We start from the raw sequence: 21,346 nt of genomic DNA on the forward strand, positions 1-21,346 counted from the left end.
GCTGGAGGTATTTGGCCGTAGCCGCTTTCCTTGTTGCCAGTTCGAGGTTGCCATTGGCTTGTGGTATACCGAGGTACTTGTAGCTGTCCTCAATGTCTGCTATTGTTCCTTCAGGGAGTGAGACCCCTACAGTGCGGTCTACCTTTCCTCTCTTAGTCACCATCCGCCTACATTTCTCAAGCCCGAATGACATTCCGATGTCGCTGCTGTAGAGCCTGATTGTGTGGATCAGGGAGTCTATGTCCCTTTCGCTCTTAGCTTACAGCTTTACGTCATCCATGTAGAGGAGGTGACTGATCGTAGCTCCATTTCTGAGGCGGTATCCATAGCCTGTCTTGGTGATTACTTGGCTTAGGGGGTTCAGTCCTAGGCAGAACAGCAGTGGGGAGAGTGCATCACCTTAGTATATGCCACATTTGATGGACACTTGGGTAAGTGGCTTGCCATTGGCTTCAAGTGTGGTTTTCCACTCGAATTCGCAACAAAGGCTCTTAGGGTCCTGTTCACCTTATACAACTCCAGGCATTCAGTATATACCTGTATATATATATAGGGAATTTCTCCATTGTGAGACAAATAAATGTCTTATCTTATATATATCACAAAAACAACAACCGTTTATCTTCAGCCCTTTTTAATCAGATGTTTGCAAAATATTATGGGAAATCACAAGCCAGAAATAATAAATAATGAACACCTGTGGATCATTATCAAACAAGAAGAAATTGAATCACAGATCAGGAGATAATTTCCCTTCAACACGACAAGGCACGACTTCTCCTGGAAACCCCAGGGTAAAAGAGAGCCAGGAAAACCAAAGCACACCTGCAGTCGATCAGTCAAGGCAGAGTTTGAGGAAGGTGGAACATCTTGGAAGGGGTGGAAAAGATCACCCAGGAGTAGGGAAATTGATAACAATGTTGTAATTCCCGCTACATTATTGATATTGATGATTGATCTAATTCCTTGTAAAGATGTGATGTGCAGAGGCGTCGAATCCAGATCCAGAAAGCAAAAACGCTGACCCAGTCTGGCTTTTGCCACAGGTGCTTCTACTCAACTGGCAGGTAAACAAGCACGTTTGAGTTCTCACTTTCATCCATGTTACATATGAAATTGTAAACATGGTTTAATACTGTTGGAACAACACAAAATGTGTGCAGTGTGGACACTGGGGCGGGGGGATAATTTTGGATGACGTGTCTTGTTTATATCAAACTGTTCACTCGCATTGCTCTGGCAATACGCCAGCTCACTCAACAAGGATTACACGGAGTAATAACAATTGCACACCAGTTTTCTGTGGATGTTGTTTGCGCCCCCAAAATGTGGGCGGCCATTAGCACAATTTGACATTGTTTATCAATAAGGCTCATTTGCATAGAGGTATGTAATTTTCCAACAAATATTACCTCATTTAAATATGTGCAACTACCACCGGCGCACCGAGAGTCATTCTGCTTGGCACCTCAGTTAGTGACTCATTTAACCATCTGCGTGTGCTTTGTGGATTAGTTGCTATCTGGTTGCTCCATTTTTACCAGTTCATGCCACGCAAAAGCCATGCAATCCTTGAAGGCAACTGACCGGTGTCTTAAACCCGGAAATTGATTTTTCATCAATGTGAAAGCTTCTGTGCATTTAATGGGCTGCAATTTGTGTCACCCCCACATCATGCAACAGCAATTCATATTTAGAATTGCTCCAAAGAACAGTGAGTGAGATACACCGCTTATAAAATGGTATACACGCTGCGAGTGTGAATAACGCAGCGCAAGCTTGCACAATGCAGTTGTTCTCGCCCCCATCCCACCGCATGCCTGTTGTAATGGAAAAACAATGGAGGCCGTGCGGTGCGGTGCTGGGAATCATGGAGTGGTGTGCTGTGGGGCTCTTTGGGGCTCATGGAAAAACAACATTAAGTTTACGAACGGTCGCAGTGAACCAGTGCACGGTCTGTGATTATTTTCCGAATTAATGCACAAGTAACTGAAAGACTCATCCCACCCTTTTCTGCCCTCACCAACAGACATGGGATACAGCTGCAGCCCAAACACGTAAACAGGAATTGTATTGCAAGGGAATGGCTACTTAATTGTAAACTTTTAAAAAAAAAACTGAAATTTAAATAAATATGGACATAAATAAATTTTCTGTGGAGGCGGAAGGGGGGCTAGACAGATTTCTGACAGGCCCCTCCGAGCTCTGGTGTAGTGCCTACCATAGGTGAGCGCTTGCTTGTCTCTAGCTCAACACTCAAAAAGAACCCGATGACACTAAATCATGACTGTGTCCGGGTACACAAAGCAAGGCGAATTAGGGTATGCTTGATTGTGTTTGGTGTGAATATCATTTATTTTCAACCAGTTTCAGTTACTGGAGGTGGAATGGCCATTTGGCTGCTTTTGTCAATCCAGTTTAGCTTTGTATTCTTGAGATGATAACATGCCTTTTCTTTGTTGTCAGAAGATGAGGGGCACGGCTCAGTGGTAGAGTGGTCGCCTCCCAACCCCGAGGTTGTGGATTTGATCGCTGGCACTTGTGACCACGTTGAAGTGTCCTTGAGGAAGATACCGAACCCCCAGTTGCTCCTGATGTCATGTCATCAACAAGCGAACGAGGAGTCAGTGTGAATCGCTTTGAGGGTCTTGTCGGTGGAAAAGCGCTACAAAAGAGAAAGACCACTAACCATCTTGCTGGATGAATTTGAGGAGCATTTGCAGTACCAAACAGAGATTTTAATCTTGCCCAGACAGTCAGAACCAAATTTGGCTCTAAAAATCGACAAGTCAATCTTTACTGATGTGAGAGCAGTGTATGTGAGCGTAAAGAATTTAATTTAAAAGAAACAACACAAAAATACGGAATTCGGTGTCTGATGCACGACATGTTATTAGGGCTCCCTGAACATTGTGTTTCAGTGTGTTTGAAAGCAGCTAAGTAATCCTGGATCAGAGTGGACAAAGGGCCCCGGAGTGCTGCTCGTGATGTAAGCACTGTGTTTTGACCCCCACTGCTCCCCACTCGCCTATTTTCTATGTGTTTGTAACAGTAGAGGGTTGCAACTGTTGGTTGACCATCAAGACTATACAGCCACACCTTTTCTCTGAGTAGTTTGATCGCAGTTCATTGGGTCCATCTCAGGGGCCACCTGATGATGACCTCACACACAGTGGGAAGAAGAAAGTATTGACGGGTACTCTCGAGAGGAATGTGCTAAGCCCTGCACAGAGGAGAGGTTCTTTGGATTCTTGTGACCAACTAAAACAGACTGGGAGAATTTTTTTGACTGCAATTATTGTCTTTTATGCTTGGGAAGTCACATTACCTCGCGTGAGTATCACTCGGTAAACATTTACTTAGTTAACGCCTCTGACTGCGTGCCCTAGAACAAGTGTGACTGTTAGCTGTACCTACGGGTGTAGAAATTATCACATCTGCTGGGAACGAAGTAAGTACGTGTGCTGTGTTTCTTTTAAAATGACAAATAATAGCCTGACCAATAATGTCTGTCCTCTGACCGAAATTATCAGTGTCTCCTAGTGCACACAAGTGAATTTAGCATGGACTCGCTGCAGAACTCCCGTCAGATCATGTGGGCAATGAACACTCGTTTGAAGGGCTTCCTGGAACAGGTGAACAGGCTGCAGGAGACCAACCAACAATTGGAAGTTCAGATAGCTGTCAAGGGCATGAGAAACACGTTGTGCACTCAGGACTGGTCCAAGCAGGAAGAAGCCGTGAAAGAACTCCGTGCTCAGGTAAGACGAATTAATAATTCATCAAGAGTGTATGATTATATAGGATCCACCTCATGCTTTGTTTGCGAGCTAAAAATTAACAACGCAATGACATATTTCCTACCAAAAAAGACCAAATGCAAGACTATTATGACTAATACCGAGGCTGTGTGACTGTATAAAATTCACTGCTGTCACACAGGGACTCGCTATTTGTAGAGTTAATGATCATGACATGACAGTGGAACATAGCCATTTAGAAACACCATGCAAATAACATCTCTTCTCTGGCCATAAAGGTGTTGAAAGGCTCATGTTATAGAGCGTTTTTGAGTGCTAGCCAGTCGCTAACCTCTGAACACTGAAATATGTCACAATATTTCATCTACAAGTAAACGTGAAGTTTCTAGTTTGTAACAAGTGCATTTTACGAGTGTGTGAACTGCAATGTATACATTTTGAATCCAGAATAAGAAAGGAATTAAAACTTTGATATGCAATTACGAGACTCATTATTACATATTCTTGGACCTGAACGAGAGAGGCACACATTTTATTTATTTATTTATTTATTTATTCATTAGGACAGCGTACATTAATCAACACAAGAATAAACAGTGTAAATGCACCCCGACTTAGCATAAAGGCTCATTTTCAGCCATAGTCCCAAGGCAGAATTCTAAAATAGCACAGTGAGACACATAAAACTTTAGATAGGGAAGACATAATGAAAGAAACGGTACTAAAAGTTGCAGGACTCAATTACAAGACCAAAAACCAGGACAGACAAATCACTTAGATCTACAAATTGGTTAGCCAGAAGCCCACTGAAGCGGGCTGGAGTCTGGAAAAGGTGTTTCTGGGTGCATGTCCGAAGTATGTTTAGCCAATGTTTTTTTTTTCTTTTTTGAAAAGTGGAAAGAAATCACACTCTCTATTGTGCATTGGCACTTTATTCCAGAATTGCGTTCCTTTTACGAATTTTGTTCTATATCTTGTTATATTGCAATCACTTCTCATCAAGGCCCGAGTTCTCAGACCTTCACTGTTTCTCCTCTGAATGAATTTATCCAAAGGTGGAGGTGCAAGTGCATTTAAAACTTTGTAAATGAGACAGGCATCCACAAAAATCTGATCGCTATCCAGGTTGAGAATGTGAAGGTTTTTTTTTAGAATGATACAATTGTGCTATTGCATTGGTTTCCTATCTAGGATTTTAACTGCCTTTTTGAAGAGAGACTTGATGGGTTTTAGTGCAGTTTCTGTTGTGTGTGTCCCATTTGTGAAGCAATAAATTATATGTGAGAATATCATTGAAAACATGAAAACAATTAGGACTTATGGCATCATTCAGTTTATGGGATTAACTTTATTATGGCATTACATGTCTGTTGATTTTCTTTCATAGCACTCTGCAAAAAAAAAAAAGGTTGTCGTGACATTTTTCTGTTCGCAACGCCAAGATTGTGTCATGTCTTTGTAAGCACATCAAATTTGACAGCTTTCTCCTCTTTTGTGCCTTTCATATCAAAGCATAAGAGTAGATTTTCTTATTTGGAGCACATTCATGTATTCTAATAATCTGCTAAAACGTTAAGTAGTTTTTGATCCACTGATCTCACAGGGGCTTACAAAGGCTCAGGAGTATCGAGTGTAGTGAAATCCACACATATTGAGCGCAACAAACTCTAAATCCAATAAATGGTTTGCACATTCCTTGTTGTTCTATATTTGGCTCTCCTTAAGCAAGGTTGTGTCATGTCCCGGAGATGTTTTCCAGCCATGCTAAAACAAATGTGGAAGTGGTTTTTTTTTTTTTTTTTTTTTTAATGAGGTTGAAAACATCGTCTGTTATTTCCGATTTTGTTTGATTTGCTTTTCTTCTTTTTAAACACTTAACAAAAAAGGAATATGAATTCTACTTACAGCTACTAAATTCAAGGGCAACAGTACGCCGTACTTCATGTTTTCATTCAATCCAATGAGATCTTACACACACTTTATTCACAAAAAATGGATTGACACAGATAAATGGAATGGCACGAAGAAGACTGGCCAATTAACCATGTGCATTTGACTCTTTATCAAAAATAGAATACATTTTGGTGTGTGGAACACAATTATTCCACTCCAGAACTCATGGCAGCACAGTGATGCACAAAGTGAGTGCCAACTGCTACGCGGTGCAATCTTTTTGTGGCAGTCGTTTGTTGGACCTGATATGCCCCAATGCAAGTTAAATGTCACAGCAAAAAAAGTAAAATTATGAAAAAGACAAATATTTCCATGTATCTGAAATTTTTTCGGGTCATGCATCAAAGGTCAGAAATGTCATGCATCTTGTATTCATGTCAAGTGTACACAACCAAAATAAGTAAAAATGATAAAAACATCAAATTTACAGCGACACCCGTGACCCCAAGTTTATAGAAAAAGGTTTGACTGGCTTGACTACACTTGTTCTGTGTGCAAACATTTTCAGAGCCCAGTAGAAAAGAAGCAAGCTGGGAGCTTGAGATGGATGGATGGATGGATGGATGGATGGATGGATGGACGGAACACTGCATCGGGGTTGTTATTGCGTTTGTTTTTTTGTTAGGTTGGCAAATTACTGATGGAGAATGCCCAGTTGGCACTGCAGTCTGAAAGCATGAAGTCCAGAGCTGCTGCCATCCAGGCCAGGTCAGCTCTATCTGTCTGTAACTTTCCTGAAAGTTCTAAGCCATCTTTTAGCCTTTTCACCATCACATGCACGGGCATTTTTTATGAAAGCAGGTGTCACAAATGTACCCACACGAGGCCAGATTGCGAATGTACACCATAATGGACAAATATTTTTACTGTCTGCAGTATTTTATACATATATAAATAATTCAAAAGTACATGATCTAATTTGCAATCATAAGTATATCATGCTTCTATTAATTATTTGCTTCAATGAATAGATACAAATGTCGACATGAATGAGTCCTAATAACAGTAGGTGTAATTTGTTAGCAAGTGACATTGGTAGTGTAAAGCATGTACAAAAAAAAACCTGTGAGTACTAGTTGGTTGATTTGACGCGAGCAACAAGTATCCATTCTGGTTGAGATAGTAAATATTTGTTTTCATATTTCTTTTTTATTTCAATAAACTAGAGCTATGGAAAAGGAGTATAGAGCCATTTTGAATACCTCCCATGGCGTGTGTCAGAAAGCATTATGGTCTTAATATCTCTGATATTACACATACAGTGTAAAAATAAATAAATAAACAAATAAAACGATATGCACCATTCTCCAAATGTTTGTACAGCGGTACCTTGTGATTAATAGTGTTCTCCATTCATTTTACAGGTGTGACATGGAAGAGCGTAACACGCTGGATCTGGAGCAACAGGTGGCTGTGCTGAGGGAGTCAAAGAAGAAGACTGATGAGAGCAACATGATTCTGCAGGCCGACATTGATCACTCCATGACAGAGCTCCAGGATATACACCAAGAGTATCAGGTCATTCGATTTCTGTACATTTGTAAAATAACATAATCCATCCATTATCCAAACCGCCTACCCTCACAAGGGTAGGCAGATTATATCCGTTGTCTTCAGGCAGGGGTGGTGGGGTGCACCCTGAACTGGTCTGGTCGCCAGACAATCTATCCATCCATTTTCTGAACCGCTTTATCCTCGCAAGGGTCGTGGGTGTGCTGAAGCGTATCCCAGCATTCTTCGGGCAGTTGGCGGGGTACACCCTGAACTGGTTGCCTCCCAATCACAGGGCCACAATTGTCAAATTTTTTTTTCTGTCTTAATGAAATACTTTATGTACATCGTTGAAGCCTTATAATTTCATCGACAGATGAGGAGTATTAGGAATAAGGACAAAGAAGCATCAGAAGAGTACTTTCAGTATATTTTCAAATACAGTCAAACCTCGGTTTTCGTCCATAATCAGTTCCAGAAGGCTGTTCGAAAACCGAAACCACGCTCTTTTTAAAAAAAAAATTGATTGAACACATCTGCTGACAATGGAGGAACACGCTGACACGAGGAAGCGTCACTTAGCGAGAGGAGTCAAGTGGTGCATTCAAGTGCGCTCAGTTTGTTCGAGAACCGATTTTCGGTCGTGATCTGAGGCATAAAAAACTCGAAATCTTTGGTCGAAAACCAATTTGGTCGAGGACAGAGACGTTCAAAAACCGAGGTTTGACTGTAATTTGAATTCAATAAATTACTTATCAATTGACCCCATTCTTAATGCACTACGGCAAATTAAAAGCATGGTACAAGCAGTATTATTCAACAAATAACACCCAGGCAGTGGCAGAAGGAAGGATAATGTGTCAGATGTTGCCCAGTCGGCATCCATTGCAGCTTGGTCATCCTGGAAGGAGGATTCTCCCATCTGCGGCCCCTTCTCAAGGTTTCTCATTTTCCCCCAGATGGGTTTTTTTAAGTTTTCCTTTCCCTCCTGGGGGTTAAGATCAGGGAATGTCATTAATATTTGTCAACTGTGAGCATGCGAAGCTCTTTGAGACTGTGATTCAGGGCTATATAAATAAATGCAACTTGACATAATTTTTGATACAGCTCTAGTATAATTATGCAGTGTTCATTGAGCATCAGCTCAATGTTATGACCATTGAACAATAAATGATTGTGAAATATGACATACAATTCCAGTCAAAGGTTTGGACACACTTTATTATGCTGTAGGATCAATTATGATGAATGCGAAGGCATGCCCAAACCTTTGAGTGGTACATACATTATGAATTTGAAAAGGATTATTTGCCAAATATGTCTCATGTTTTGATGGACTCACCATTAGGTCCACAGCTGTATGTATAATAAAGTTTTAAGAAATAAAGTTGCTTTTTTTTTCATGGTTTTGCCTAACTACACCACAACAATGCATATGAACGAACACAGTCATGACGTGCTTAATACAGTCAAACCTCGGTTTTCGTCCATGATCCGTTCCAGAAGGCTGTTCGAAAACTGAAACCACGCTTTTTAAAATAAAAATGTTTACTCAACACGTCTGCTCACAATGGAATGCAACACGAGGAAGCGTCACTTCCTCGTCTACCAAGGAAGTGTCACTTCCTCGTGTAAGGAAGGCGAGAGGAGTCAAATGGTGCATTCAAGTGCGCTCAGTTTGTTCGAGAACCGAAATTTGTTCGTCATCCGAGGCATAAAAAAATTCAAAAATTTTGGTCGAAAACCGAGACGTTCGAAAACCGAGGTTTGACTGTATGTTCAGTTTTAATAGTTTCACTGAAATATGGCATTCAATAATTTGGAATGGGTGGCCCGGTGGTCCAGTGGTTAGCGTGTCGACCTCACAGTGCGGAGGGTGTGGGTACAATCCCGGCTCTGGCCTCGCTTTGCATGCATGGCAGGTTGACTGAACATTCCAAATTGCCCCCAGGTGCAAGTGTGAGTGCGAATGGTTGTTCGATGATTGTCCTGCGATTGGTTGGCAACCGGTTCAGGGTGTCCTCTGCCTACTGCCCGAAGACGGCTGGGATAGGCTCCAGCACCCCCGCACCCCTTGTGAGTATAAAGCGGATCGGAAAATGGATGGATGGATGGATAATTTGGAATGGCGGCTCTGTGGTCAACTAGTTTGCGCATTGGCCTCACAGTGCAGAAGAACAGGGTTCGATTCTGGCTGCGGCCTTCCTGTGTGGAGTTCGCATGTTCTCGCTGTGTCTGCGTGGGTTTCCTCCGAGTACTTCGACTTCCTCCTACATTCCAAAAAGATGTGCGGCAGGTTGATGGAACACTCTAAGTTGTGTGAGGGTGTGAACGTGGATAGTTTTTTGCCTATGTGTGCCCTGCAATTGGCTGGCAACCGGTTCAGGGTGTCCCCCACCTGCTGCCCGAAGACAGCAGGGATAGTCTCCAACAACCCCCCCCCCCCGAATTCCCCCCCCCCCCCAACCCTTGTGAGGATTAATGGATCAGAAAATGGATGGATGGATGAATATTTTGGAATTACACAAGGTATTTGGACCATGTTAAATATATAGCATTATACTTCGTACTTTGACTTGAGGTAATTTCATGAATTCTGTAATGACTCCCATCATCACATAGAAAAGTAGGAAGCGCAGATCTGGACAGATTGTTTGCTTCTTTCTCTTACACAATGTGCCAGGGATCATTAATAACTATCGTTAGGATGATTACATTGATTATACAATGCTTCCATTTAAGGCACTCATGCAAGTTACATGAAATTGTTTTTGCGAGTGACTCATTTGTTCCCTGCAGACAATTACTCAGGAATGCGCCAACAATGAGGCAGGGCCAATTTGTTCTCTGAAGTGCCAAAAATCCTTGCATGCTGATCTTCATTCATCACCAAAAGTTTAAAGAATTTATTTTTCCATGCGACAAGCAACTCCACAAATTTACATTGTTTGTTGGTTGCATGTGTACGAAGACATCCTGTGTGTATTCTTGGGTAGGGGGATAAACCGATCCATTGAAACAAAATGGAGACATATTTGTGGAGCTGCTTGTCGCATGGAAGAAAATATAATTAAATACATTTTTGTTGATGTATAAAGTTGCGACCACATTCATTTTTGGGATCAGATGCCTCAATGTTGGTGCTGTCCTGCGGGATTGCCTGCAGTGAGATAATGAATTGCTCACAGAGGATTTTCTCATACATGAGCATGGAAGCATTGTATAATTGATATGATCACCCACAAAGTTTAACAGAAATACCTGGTGTGATTTTGTGTAATCCTTCTAACTAACGTGCTAAGAAACTTAAACTAAGACACAAAAAGGGTTGAAAACAATTCCCCTCTTTGATTTCACTTTTGGCTGAGGTAATGAACACCATGCGGTCCATGTTTTATGTTATGTCTTGTGTTTATTATTTTACTTTATGTTAACTGTTTTTTTATTAAGCCCTTGTTACAGCTGTAGCTGTTGTGAAAGCGCTATATAAATCAGGATGTATTGTATTCTATTCTATTCTATTATCAGCCATACCTGCCTATTCCATATGCCTATGATGTGGAATGCATTGGATCATTAATGTTCACTTTCCATCATCTCCCTCTTTAAAAGGCTGTGATTCAGTTGTCCAAATATTCTTTTGAAACCCTCAAAATGAAGACAGTCTGGATAAAATAGGCGTTATTCTTACATGGTACATGCCATTTTGTGTGTGTATTTATGGTTTTAACTTTTTACACCACTGTGATTGATCAAAATATAATCGTAACATTTTGATCTCCCGCATGCAGAATTCCAAATGCAGATGCTTTTTGAATATGAAGCTCATCTTACACGCACACACACACACACGCACGCACACATGCACGCACGCACACACACATACACACACACACACACACATATGCGCACACACACACACACTCCTCTTTCTCCCTGTCATGTTGACAGTATGCATTGTCCTGTCATTGCATCTTTCACTAACAGTCTTTTTGTTCCTCCATCTCTTCTGCTGCATCCCACTCCTTCCCTCATGCCCCCTCCCCTTTGGTTGCCTGCTTGCAGGCAGCCAGAGCTCTGCAGTTGCAGCGATCCCCCTCATGTGATGCTCCGTTAGCAGCCACTACGGAAGCAGGTAAACAGGAAGAGGATGGCACAGGGATGGAGCTCAGCAAACTCCTCGACCAAATCAGAGCTCAGTGCAACCTGAACAGACCTCCTAACCAGAATGAGAGGCATACAAGCTCACATTGGCTTCACAGCTATCCTGGGGCGAGCCAGTCTGAAGCTGGAGCTGCAGCTGCATCAACAACAACACATTGTGGCGCTTACAACGAGGTACACATCTCTTCCTGCATCTTCGCTCATCATTTGTTTTTCCTGCAGTGTTGTTCTGGCCCATAGCCAACAGACTCAAAGCTGGCCCGTAGGAGATGAATGCACAGTCAAAGTTTGAGTTCTAGGGCTTGCTCTTTCTCTGTCTGCTTGGATAGAAAATGTCTTTGTGCAAATGTTCATCTGTGTATGATTACTTCAGGGTCACTTAAGGTAAGATGCATAGTTTCCCATGAGTACTTGGCTGTAAATTACGATTGCTCAGCAGAACTTCGAATGTAAATTAACCCGTCATACTATATGGGGTTTCGTTTTGATCTGTGGTATATGATTTTGCTTTTCTATTACAGTAAATATTCATATCACTTAAATAAAACACAACACTGAAACAGAGTCACACTCAAGATGTATTCTAGTTTTGTTTTTTCCTCCCAATGTGTCAACATTGTTATAGCATGAATGCTTCACTGCATCTTGGTGGGTGTGGATGTGTTTGAAACGCCCAGCAGCTGTGCAGTGTGTCAACACAGCTGGCACAACTGTGTGTGAATACAAACTCAAAGGTCGGCACTGCTGCTTGTTCATATAATATACAAGCCACACAGCCTATCACTTCTTTTTCTTTTGACTCTGTGACAGTTGCAATTGTGCAGGCTATTTGGAATTAGTCCCCATTGTGCCTTTTTTTTTCCTTCTTTTTGAATAGATCTGTTCAAAGAATCTCCGCCAGACACTCCATTAACACACACCTTATGTACCTTCTTTACTTTCATCTCACCCAGCAGGAAGCAGCATGGACACAGGTTAGCCTCGGCAGCAATGCGCTGAGGAACGCTTGGGCAGATTTAGCTGAGGCCCGGAAGCAGTGGCACTCCCTTCAGGTGGAGATTGAGACCCTGCATGCCTTGGTAAGAAAGCGCAAACATCCAAGCCACCAGTATTCGTATGGTACAACAACTTTGCAGATGTGATCACATATGAAAGTAAGAACAAGAAATACTCATCATCACACGCAATTCATCCGGTCACGTCATTAGCTCTGTAGGCGAGTATTATTCCATTGAGCTGTGACTCATTTCTTTTGACGACTCACCTGCACATGTATTCCCTGGGGGATTACTCTAAAAACCAGTCTACCTGTTCGTATTAGCACATAGCACTTTTTTTTCCCAACACCAAACATTGAAGACACATGCATTCACAAAATATTCCATTTAAGCTCAGTGAGGACCAAAGTGTTGAGCACTCAACTATGGCCATAGTTTTTCAACAATGTGACATGGTTGAGCAAACCAGTAAACCAGACTTCGAAACAGCGAAAGTCATTTGGAGGCAGCTAACCAAATGTTCTACTGTGCAGCTGTGAAGGCCCACATTCACATTTATTGTATTTTCTAGACTACGAGGGTTCGGTCGACTCAATGCTTCTTCAGTGTCAAAGAAGTGTGGACAACCCCCCCAAAAAAGCAATTTTTCAAAAATACCAGTGGCTTCTGTTCTCGTTGATTCTCCAGGAGAAAGGCCTTGAGAACTCCCTACACAACACCCAGCAGCTGTATTCCAGCCAGCTGCAGGAACTTTCCCAGGTGATCACTGGACTGGAGGGTGAGCTGGAGCAAGTGAGGAATGGACTGGCCACACAGCGTCAGCGACACAGCCAGATGCTCAACACAAAGCTACGACTGGAGCGAGAAATCTCCACTTACAGACGAATGCTGGAACAGGAGGAGGGCAGGTCAGGGATGAGAGGCACAGAGGATGGTTAAATTAAATGACTGTAGGAAACAGGGAGGAGGAACATTTTTCAGCAATCAAGCACAGTCACGACTCACACACTGTAAAAGCAATGTTTTTCATTGGATTCAGACAGGCAACACATCCTGTCTGATAACATAAAATGACGGAATAATACAACACAATTCACTGCCTGCAATTACCTGTTTCATCGAGGGATTTTTTTCCCCCTCTTGGAAACAATAGGTTTTAAAAAAACTTGTCCTTAGACTCAGACTCAGGAGAAAGCCTGTCTTATCTTGAAAGGTGTTTTCAGATGTCGTAATGTCACTGGCATGCCATAGCAAGCATAGTTCATAGAGAACACTAATTATCACAGCATTTGTTCTCGCGGCTTTTAAATAGAACGTGCATTCTATGACGGCGTTAGAGACATACGGTGTGTAGTAAGTGCCTCGATGGAGCAGAAGTGGGTGGTCTGGGATTCACAGCTTTGGTAGACTACATACTTCCCGGCATCGAGCATTGAGTTGATTTGTGAAAGGTGACGTCATACAAGACCACGGTCCTTTGTTGCCTGACTCTTTACATCGGCCTGTTGGGACTTGCTTTGATCATTGCAGTAATCTTTGGAAAATGATTTCTGCATGAAGTTCCTTTGTTAATGTCTCAGGTAAAAATGTCACCGCTTGCAGACCGACTGATCACAGTGACATTTTGCGGTGAGCAAGCTGGGACAGGTGTGTCACTCATTTTCACCATCGGGCCACATCGTAGTAATTGTTTCCCTACGATTCTCAATTCAACTCAACTTTATTTAAAGAGCACATTGAAAACCACCGCAGGCTGCATTCTTTGAAAGGTTTTTAATGTGCTCTTTAAATAAAGTTAAATAAAGTTGAGTTGAATTGAGAATTGTAGGGAAACAATTACTACGATATATATACAGTATATATTTGTATCTATGTATGTGTGTGTGTGTGTGTGTGTGTGTGTGTGCGTGCGCACACGTGTGTGTGTGTGTGTGTATAGATGGATAGACAGATAGATAGATATTTTTAATAAACTGAATTTGAAATCGAAATTCCTGGAATATATTGGCAACCAAATATGAATTCAGTGTTACTGTTATGTTAAAAAAGAGTCGTGGTGGGACAATATTTTTTAAATCAATTAAAAGTGAAGCGAAATTGCAATTTGGGCACAGATTTTCTATCAAAAGAGCAAAACTATTTGCCACACACTTAGTACACACATTTTATTTGCTTTAGTTTACCACAAAAAAAAAAAATTATGTGTCTTGTTGGAACTTGACACCTGTGAGTTAAGCGAAGAAGTTAATTGGAGTTGTAGTTCACCACTGAGCTGAAGATCAAAGTTTCAATGCCAGACTTGTCCTTCAAAAAGTCTGTTGCAATATTAGTTGTAATATTGAATATAAATATTAAATCAAATTCATTGGCCAAGCGTGGGTTTTCTCCGGGTACTCCGGTTTCCTCCCACATTCCAAAAAAAACATGCATGGCAGGCTGATTGTTCCCTCTAAATTGTCCCTAGGTGTGAGTGTGAGTGAGGGCGTGCATGGTTGTTGGTCTCTGTGTGCCCTGCAATTGGCTGGATACCAATTTGGGGTGTCCCCGCCTACTGCCCGATGACAGCTGGAATAGGCTCCAGCACCCCCGCGACCCTAGTGAGGATGAACTTGTTTCGGAAGATGAATGAATGAATGGCCAAGTACAAGTAATGAACGGGGAAGATGGAAGACGGGAGAGGGGGAATGCAATGCAACCAGTCTGACTAGCAGCTCAGACCGTTGGAGCGCTCTGTCAGTCAAGTTGCGTCACGAGGGCGGAGCGAATAGGAATCCAACAAAGGCGGTAACATCCAAGCAGGTGTGCAGCACGTTGTTGTCATGGGTGTGTATGCGTGTCAAGTATCCACAACTGCATCGCCAAGCTTATTGTTTCCGTGGAGACGTCCTCGGCATATCAGTCTCATGCCAGGGAAGCAGGGGTAAGGGGCTGATGGGATTGCTAGCGTCAGAGCATATTTTTCATCCAGGGGAAAATCCAAATAACGGTGGCTTTGGGAGTAGGCCGTCAACAATTTCAGTCAGCCTTCAATGTCTTTTAGCTTGTGACCCTCAATGGCATCGATTACATGAATCCTTGATCAATTTTTCAAGGCCGGATGCCAACTACTCCTGGAAAGTGTCCCATGCCCAAAACTTTTGATATGAGTATGAGTTTCAATGCACACGTGCATTTTTCACATCGCCCCCACCCTCCTCGATGTGTTGCTTTATTCCTGCAGATACATGGCCCACAGTGATCAGCAGATGCGTCTGCAGCTCTGGAGATCGTCTTTGCTGGAACCCAATGAAAAAGGTTTGGAGAATGGCTTCAGCGACCACACCATCACTCCAGATGAACCAAAATCAGAGCCTCTACCTACAACAGCTTCACGACTACAAATGGTCAATAAGATGATGGAAAGCTCCGGACTCCATCGGCCACAAAGTCTTGCGATACTCACAGGTAACGCACACACACACACCATACCTGTCAACTTGTACGTTTTCCCCGTATTTTATACATTTTTTTTATCATTTCAAATCATGTATGGCGTATTACAACTTTTATACGGGAAAAAAAGAGCTTGGGTGTCATCCTCGACAACTCACTATCTTTCCACGCCCACATCAATAACATTACCCGGTCCGCATATTTCCACCTCCGTAACATCAACCGTCTCTTGTCCCTCTCTCACCCCTCACACTACTGCTATCCTTATTCACAGCCTCGTCACCTCCCGCATCGACTGCTGCAATTCACTTCTTTTCGGCGTCCATCTCAAATTTCTCCATAAACTTCAACTTGTTAAGAATTCAGCAGCCCGGATCATTACGAGAACCCCCTCCTTCCATCACATCACCCCCATCCTCCGACAGCTCCACAGGCTCCCTGTTAAACATAGAATCAATTTCAAAATACTTCTTTACACATTCAAAGCCATCCATAACCTTGCCCCCCCTATCTATCAGATTTTCTTCAGATCTCTATTCCTTCTCGCTCACTCAGGTCTTCATCCTCCCTCCACCTCTCTATACCCTCTGCCCGTCTCAGCACAATGGGGTGCAGAGCCTTCAGCCGCTCTGCCTCCAAACTCTGGAACTCACTTCCACCCAATATTCGTAACATTGATTCTCTTCCCACATTCAAAACCCAGCTCAAAACCCACCTATTCAGACTGGCTTATTCCGGTTAAATTTATCTTGTTTATTTATAATTTTATCTGTGGTTTTATTGTTTGCTCTTGCCTGTAAAGTGTCCTTGAGTGTTGTGAAAGGCGCTTACAAATAAAATGTATTATTATTATTATTTTAAAAAATTGTGAACCGATCTCACAAAGACCTTTTTCGCCTCACCTGCTAGTAGCCAACGACAATGCCGTCGTCGATTGCGACTATTGTCACGGCAAACCAGCAATTAAAGTAATCCTCAATCGTAGATTTTTTTTCATCGCTGCGTATGGTAGGATTGATAAAGCATGATGTGCGCATGCGCGGTAAGCTGTTGTAAGTTCTTTTTGTTGCTTTGTAAGGGGAATCATAATCATTTATAAGGGAGCTATTAGCCGAGGTTGACAGGTATGACACACACACACACACACACAAAATGATCACTTCCGAAACCCGATTCATCATTCAAGTTTTCTTGCAGAACCAGAGCAAGATAAACATTTACCAATTTCCACTGTGAAGACCCAGGAGATTCTTCAGGGTAGCGTAGTGCAGGAGAGCGCAGAGGGCCATGGCACTGTTGAGTAAGTACGGTTGTAAGATTATTTTTCTGCTATGTCATACAAAGACATCAGTTTCCACTGAAGGCTCTTTGTCATAACAACAGATAGTGTTTTTAAATTCAAAAAGGAGTTTTCTGATTTCCCCACAAACTGATGTCATAACACTTCAAAATTGCAAACTGTCAAGCACTGATTCACTGCGATTTTATGAAGTCAAATGCCTACAAAGCAATAATCACCAACGTCCTCCCCACTCCGTTTTATACACCCTGAACAATTTGTGAAGCGTATAAACATCTACTGCTTTAGATTCCCATGGTTTATTCATCTTCAAGCTGCTTGGGAACTGTTCCACCCTTAAATGACTTTTGTTTGATGTTGAAAGTCCCGTCTGGCATGGTGTCTTCAAGGTGTGACACCTGTTGTTGTCAGACCAGACGTGAGTGGAAAGTGGAATTTAATTTTTTTTTTTTTTTTTTGTAAATGCCTAAGGCGTCAGATGCCACGTACACACTTGTGTGCAACAACTCACAGGATCTCCCACGTGTACTTATCTTGACACCTCAGAATGTTTAAGTTTTCTAAACACCGGTTTAAACACTGTTTTGCTTGACTGAGATGTCGTTTAGAGACATGTCATGGGCTTCAGTATGTTTCAGTTATGCAAATCATTTTGGAAGATTTGTATGAGTATAAACCGTCTCTTTCAATGCCAAACCAACATACGAACAGCAACTAAAGAAAATCATGAAACAATACTTCTTATAACAAAAATGCTGATAAAATGAATGATTGTTTCTTAATTCATTTAGTCGAGTAATGATTACGAAGGTGGCCCGGTATTCCAGTGGTTAGTACGTCGACCTCACAGTGCAGAGGAGCAGGGTTCGATCCCGACTCCGGCCTTTCTGTGTGGAGTTTGCATGTTCTTATCGTGCCTGTGTGGATTTTCTCCAGGTACTCCAGTTTCCTCCCACGTTCCCAAAACATGCGTGGCAGGTAAATAGAACACTCTAAAATTGTCCCAAGGTGTGAGTGTGGGCATGGACTATTGTTCGACTCTATGTGCCCAGCAATTGGCTGCCAACCGGTTTAGTGTGTCCCCTGCCTACTGCCCGAAGACAGCTGGGATAGGCTCCAGCACCCCCCGTGACCCTTGTGAGGATAAAGCGGATCAGAGAATGGATGGATGTATGACTGGGTACAAATATATACTTCTAAGTTTAAAAAAAAAAGGTTCAACAGTGTAACCCAACAGTCACCGTTTGCTGTATTTACTGCCTCATTCATGCAGTTAGACCTTAAATGAATAGACTATTGGCCAAATTCCATCTATCCATCCATTTTCTCCCACTTATTCTGACATCCCTCTCCCCAGACACTTCTTCCAGGATCCCAAGGCGTTCCCAGGCTCAACCCAGGGTCAACAATAGAGTAGCAGAATGTGGTCCACTCTGACTCAATGTCCCCCACCTCCCCTGGGACGCGGGAAAAGCTCTGCCAGAGGTGGGAGATTCTTCCAGACACTCCCAACAAACCCTCACAAGAAACTTGGGTCTGCAAGGTCGGACCGGCATCTTCCCCCACCATCGGAGCCTACTCACCACCAGGTGGTGATCAGTTGACAGCTCCGCCCCTCTCTTCACCCGAGTGTCCAGAACATGCGGCCGCAAATCCGATGATACAACTGCAAAGTCGATCATCGAACTGCGGCCTAGGGTGTCCTGGTGCCAAGTGCACGTATGGACAACCTTATGTTTGAACAAGGTGTTTGTTATGGACAATCCGTGATGAGCACAGAAGTCCAATAACAAAAAAACCCTCTAGTTCTGATCGCGGGGGGGGGGGGTGTTCCTCCCAATCACGCCCTTCCAGGTCACTGTCATTGCCCACGTGAGCATTGAAGTCCTCCAACAGAACAAGGGAGTCCCCAGCAGGAGTACTCTCCAGCACACCCTCCAAGGACACCAAAAAGGGTGGGTACTCTGACCTGCTGTTGGGTGCATAGGCACAAACAACAGTCAGGACCCGTGACCCATCCCCAATGTACAGGCACTGAGCTCGGGGGCAATGAGTATGCCCACACATGCTCTGCGACTCTCACCATGGGCAACTCCAGAGTGAAAGGGAGTCCAACCCTTCTCAAGAGAACTGGTCCCAGAGCCCAGGCTCTTTGTGGAGTCAAATCCGACTATGTCAATGAGCCCAAGGGAAGGGTGGCCCACGTTGCTTTTTGGGACTCAGACCGGCCGGGCACCATGGGTGTAGGCCCGGCCACCAGGCGCTCGCCAGCAAACCCCACCTCCAGGCCTGGCTCCAGAGGGGGGCTCCATTGCCCCCGGTCCAGGCAAGGGAAAACGCTGTTCAATCTTTTCGTTCATCATCAGAGTCGCTGTCCAAATTGAACCATCCATAATAGTTTCCACCAAGTTTTAAATGGAATACAGTGTTTCCTGCCTCTACACGAATAGATGATTAATCTATTTACATATATTTTTAATCCTATCTTCCGTAAAAAAATAATACATTTAAAAAAAAATGTAAACCTGTTTTAGTCGACGTGCCAAAGCAATTCAAGTGCTGCAAGCAAGAAAATGATAGCTTTAGCGCCATCTTGTGGTAATGTTGGGTTGGATTGGATTGGATAAACTTTATTGTCAAATGTATTGTATGTGTAACATACAGCACAGATGAAATTTCTTCCCTCTCAACATAAAACAAGATGAGCCGCTGCGGGTGTCCGCGCCGCTATCAAAAGAAAAGTTAACAAAAATAGGACTAACTAATACAAAACAACACGATGTGTGTGTGTGTCTCTCTCTCTCTCTCCCTCTCTCTCTCTCTCTCTCTCTCTCTCTCTCTCTCTCTCTCTCTCTCTCTCTCTCTCTCTCTCCCCCCCTCTCTCCCCCTCTCTCCAGGACTGAAAAGATTGACAAGGTCATTAAGCAGTGGGAGAGCTCGTTCTTCAAGGGCAATCCAAAACTGCGTAAGAAGTCTGTGTCCTTGCGCTTCGACCTACACATGGCTGCAGCAGACGAAGGCTGTGCCCAGACTAGACAAGACAGTCTCCCGGATGTCGAGGTGCGGCTCATCATGAAAAGATCTCGCAGTAGCGCAACTATCACTCCATAAATTGTGGCTTCAGACATGAGTGAATTTTGGAGTTCCTACCATATGCAGCTGACTGACATTGGTAGATATACAGTATGCATATTGATTTAACACTGAAGTTGGTGGAACACCATTTTGGATGATAAAATTCACTTGCACAGGAAATGATGGTTACATGTCTTTGCACCTGGGCTTTTTGGGGGGGGGGGGCAATCCATGGAAAACTGAAATTAATTCGCAATTAATTTCACTGTAAAACAATAAATTAAAAATAGGTGCTGACAAAATTAACTCAATTAACGAACCTCATATGACCAAATAAAAAGTCACATATCCTTTATGATGACGCAAAAATTAACCTAACAAAAAAAAACACACACACAGAAGACCTCTCTGCCTTGTCTTCTATTTTTTTTGTATGTGTGAAATTGCTGTAATTGAAGATGTTTTAAAGTGCTCATTTTAATTTGTTGTCTCATTTGTTCATTACACCACTGACATTCTCTGATGGAGAGATCGTGTTAAAAACCTGCCCATTACAATTGGCAGTCAACTCCTTTCATGAACTTTCGATATTGTGGTAATTTTAGTCAAGGGGAACTCATGATATTGTGTCATTTATTGTCATAGTGTCCCTGACACACATCTAAACCCAATTTAAATACTCATTGTTGGGCTATTGCTCCGACTCAAAGCATAAAGTCGGACACTTCCTCACGCCCCAGTGAGTTGAGTCGCGGTCCGTGCTCAGTACCCCTTTTAACCAGACGGTAGCAGCATTTGTACATAGTTACCGATGTGGTGTGTCACAACACAATACCGTAGGTACTGGATAACGATATATTTTGCCCAACTGTGGAAATTCAACATATGCTTACACCTTTTAATGCAATGATTCGTATTCACTTATATACTATACTTCTATTTACTTTGTATTATTATGCGGTCACATGTAAATGCTTTACCGCCTAGGAGCCACTATGCATTTCAGTTTCGATAAATTCCTTTTCCTGTTTCAAGCATTTAAATTTGTTGTCGATGCCGTTCTGCTTGACTGTACTTTGCCTTAAAATGCACTACTTCTGTACCTTACAAATATTTTGTTTTCGAATTCCAAATAAAACGAATATGCTGATGTTGAACCTCAAAGTGCTTCG

The 21,346-nt window shown here is 42.6% G+C and overlaps 1 protein-coding gene across 8 annotated transcripts in view; it reads left to right on the plus strand.

Moving 5' to 3' along the window:
• The window catches only part of krt222 (keratin 222), a 31,889-nt gene extending 10,551 nt beyond the window's left edge, over window positions 1-21,338 (plus strand). Inside the window, exons 4-13 of one of the 8 annotated variants that reach the window (XR_015101913.1) lie at window positions 3,621-3,761; window positions 6,340-6,422; window positions 7,079-7,232; window positions 11,271-11,543; window positions 12,323-12,448; window positions 13,055-13,275; window positions 15,588-15,811; window positions 16,997-17,099; window positions 18,457-18,584; window positions 19,997-20,143. Coding sequence is in view for 7 of the 8 variants with exons in the window: in XM_086121028.1 (XP_085977154.1) it covers window positions 3,564-3,761; window positions 6,340-6,422; window positions 7,079-7,232; window positions 11,271-11,543; window positions 12,323-12,448; window positions 13,055-13,275; window positions 15,588-15,811; window positions 16,997-17,099; window positions 19,997-20,210 (1,596 nt within the window). In the remaining variant the exon portion in view is untranslated. The other 7 variants (XM_086121028.1, XM_086121031.1, XM_086121032.1 and 4 more) reach the window with 7 other exon arrangements.
• The last annotated feature ends 8 nt before the right edge of the window (window positions 21,339-21,346 follow it).

Source organism: Hippocampus guttulatus, chromosome 9 (genome assembly GCF_054856545.1).
Source record: "Hippocampus guttulatus isolate MCC_2025c chromosome 9, RoL_Hgut_1.0, whole genome shotgun sequence".
NCBI classification, from domain to species: domain Eukaryota; kingdom Metazoa; phylum Chordata; class Actinopteri; order Syngnathiformes; family Syngnathidae; genus Hippocampus; species Hippocampus guttulatus.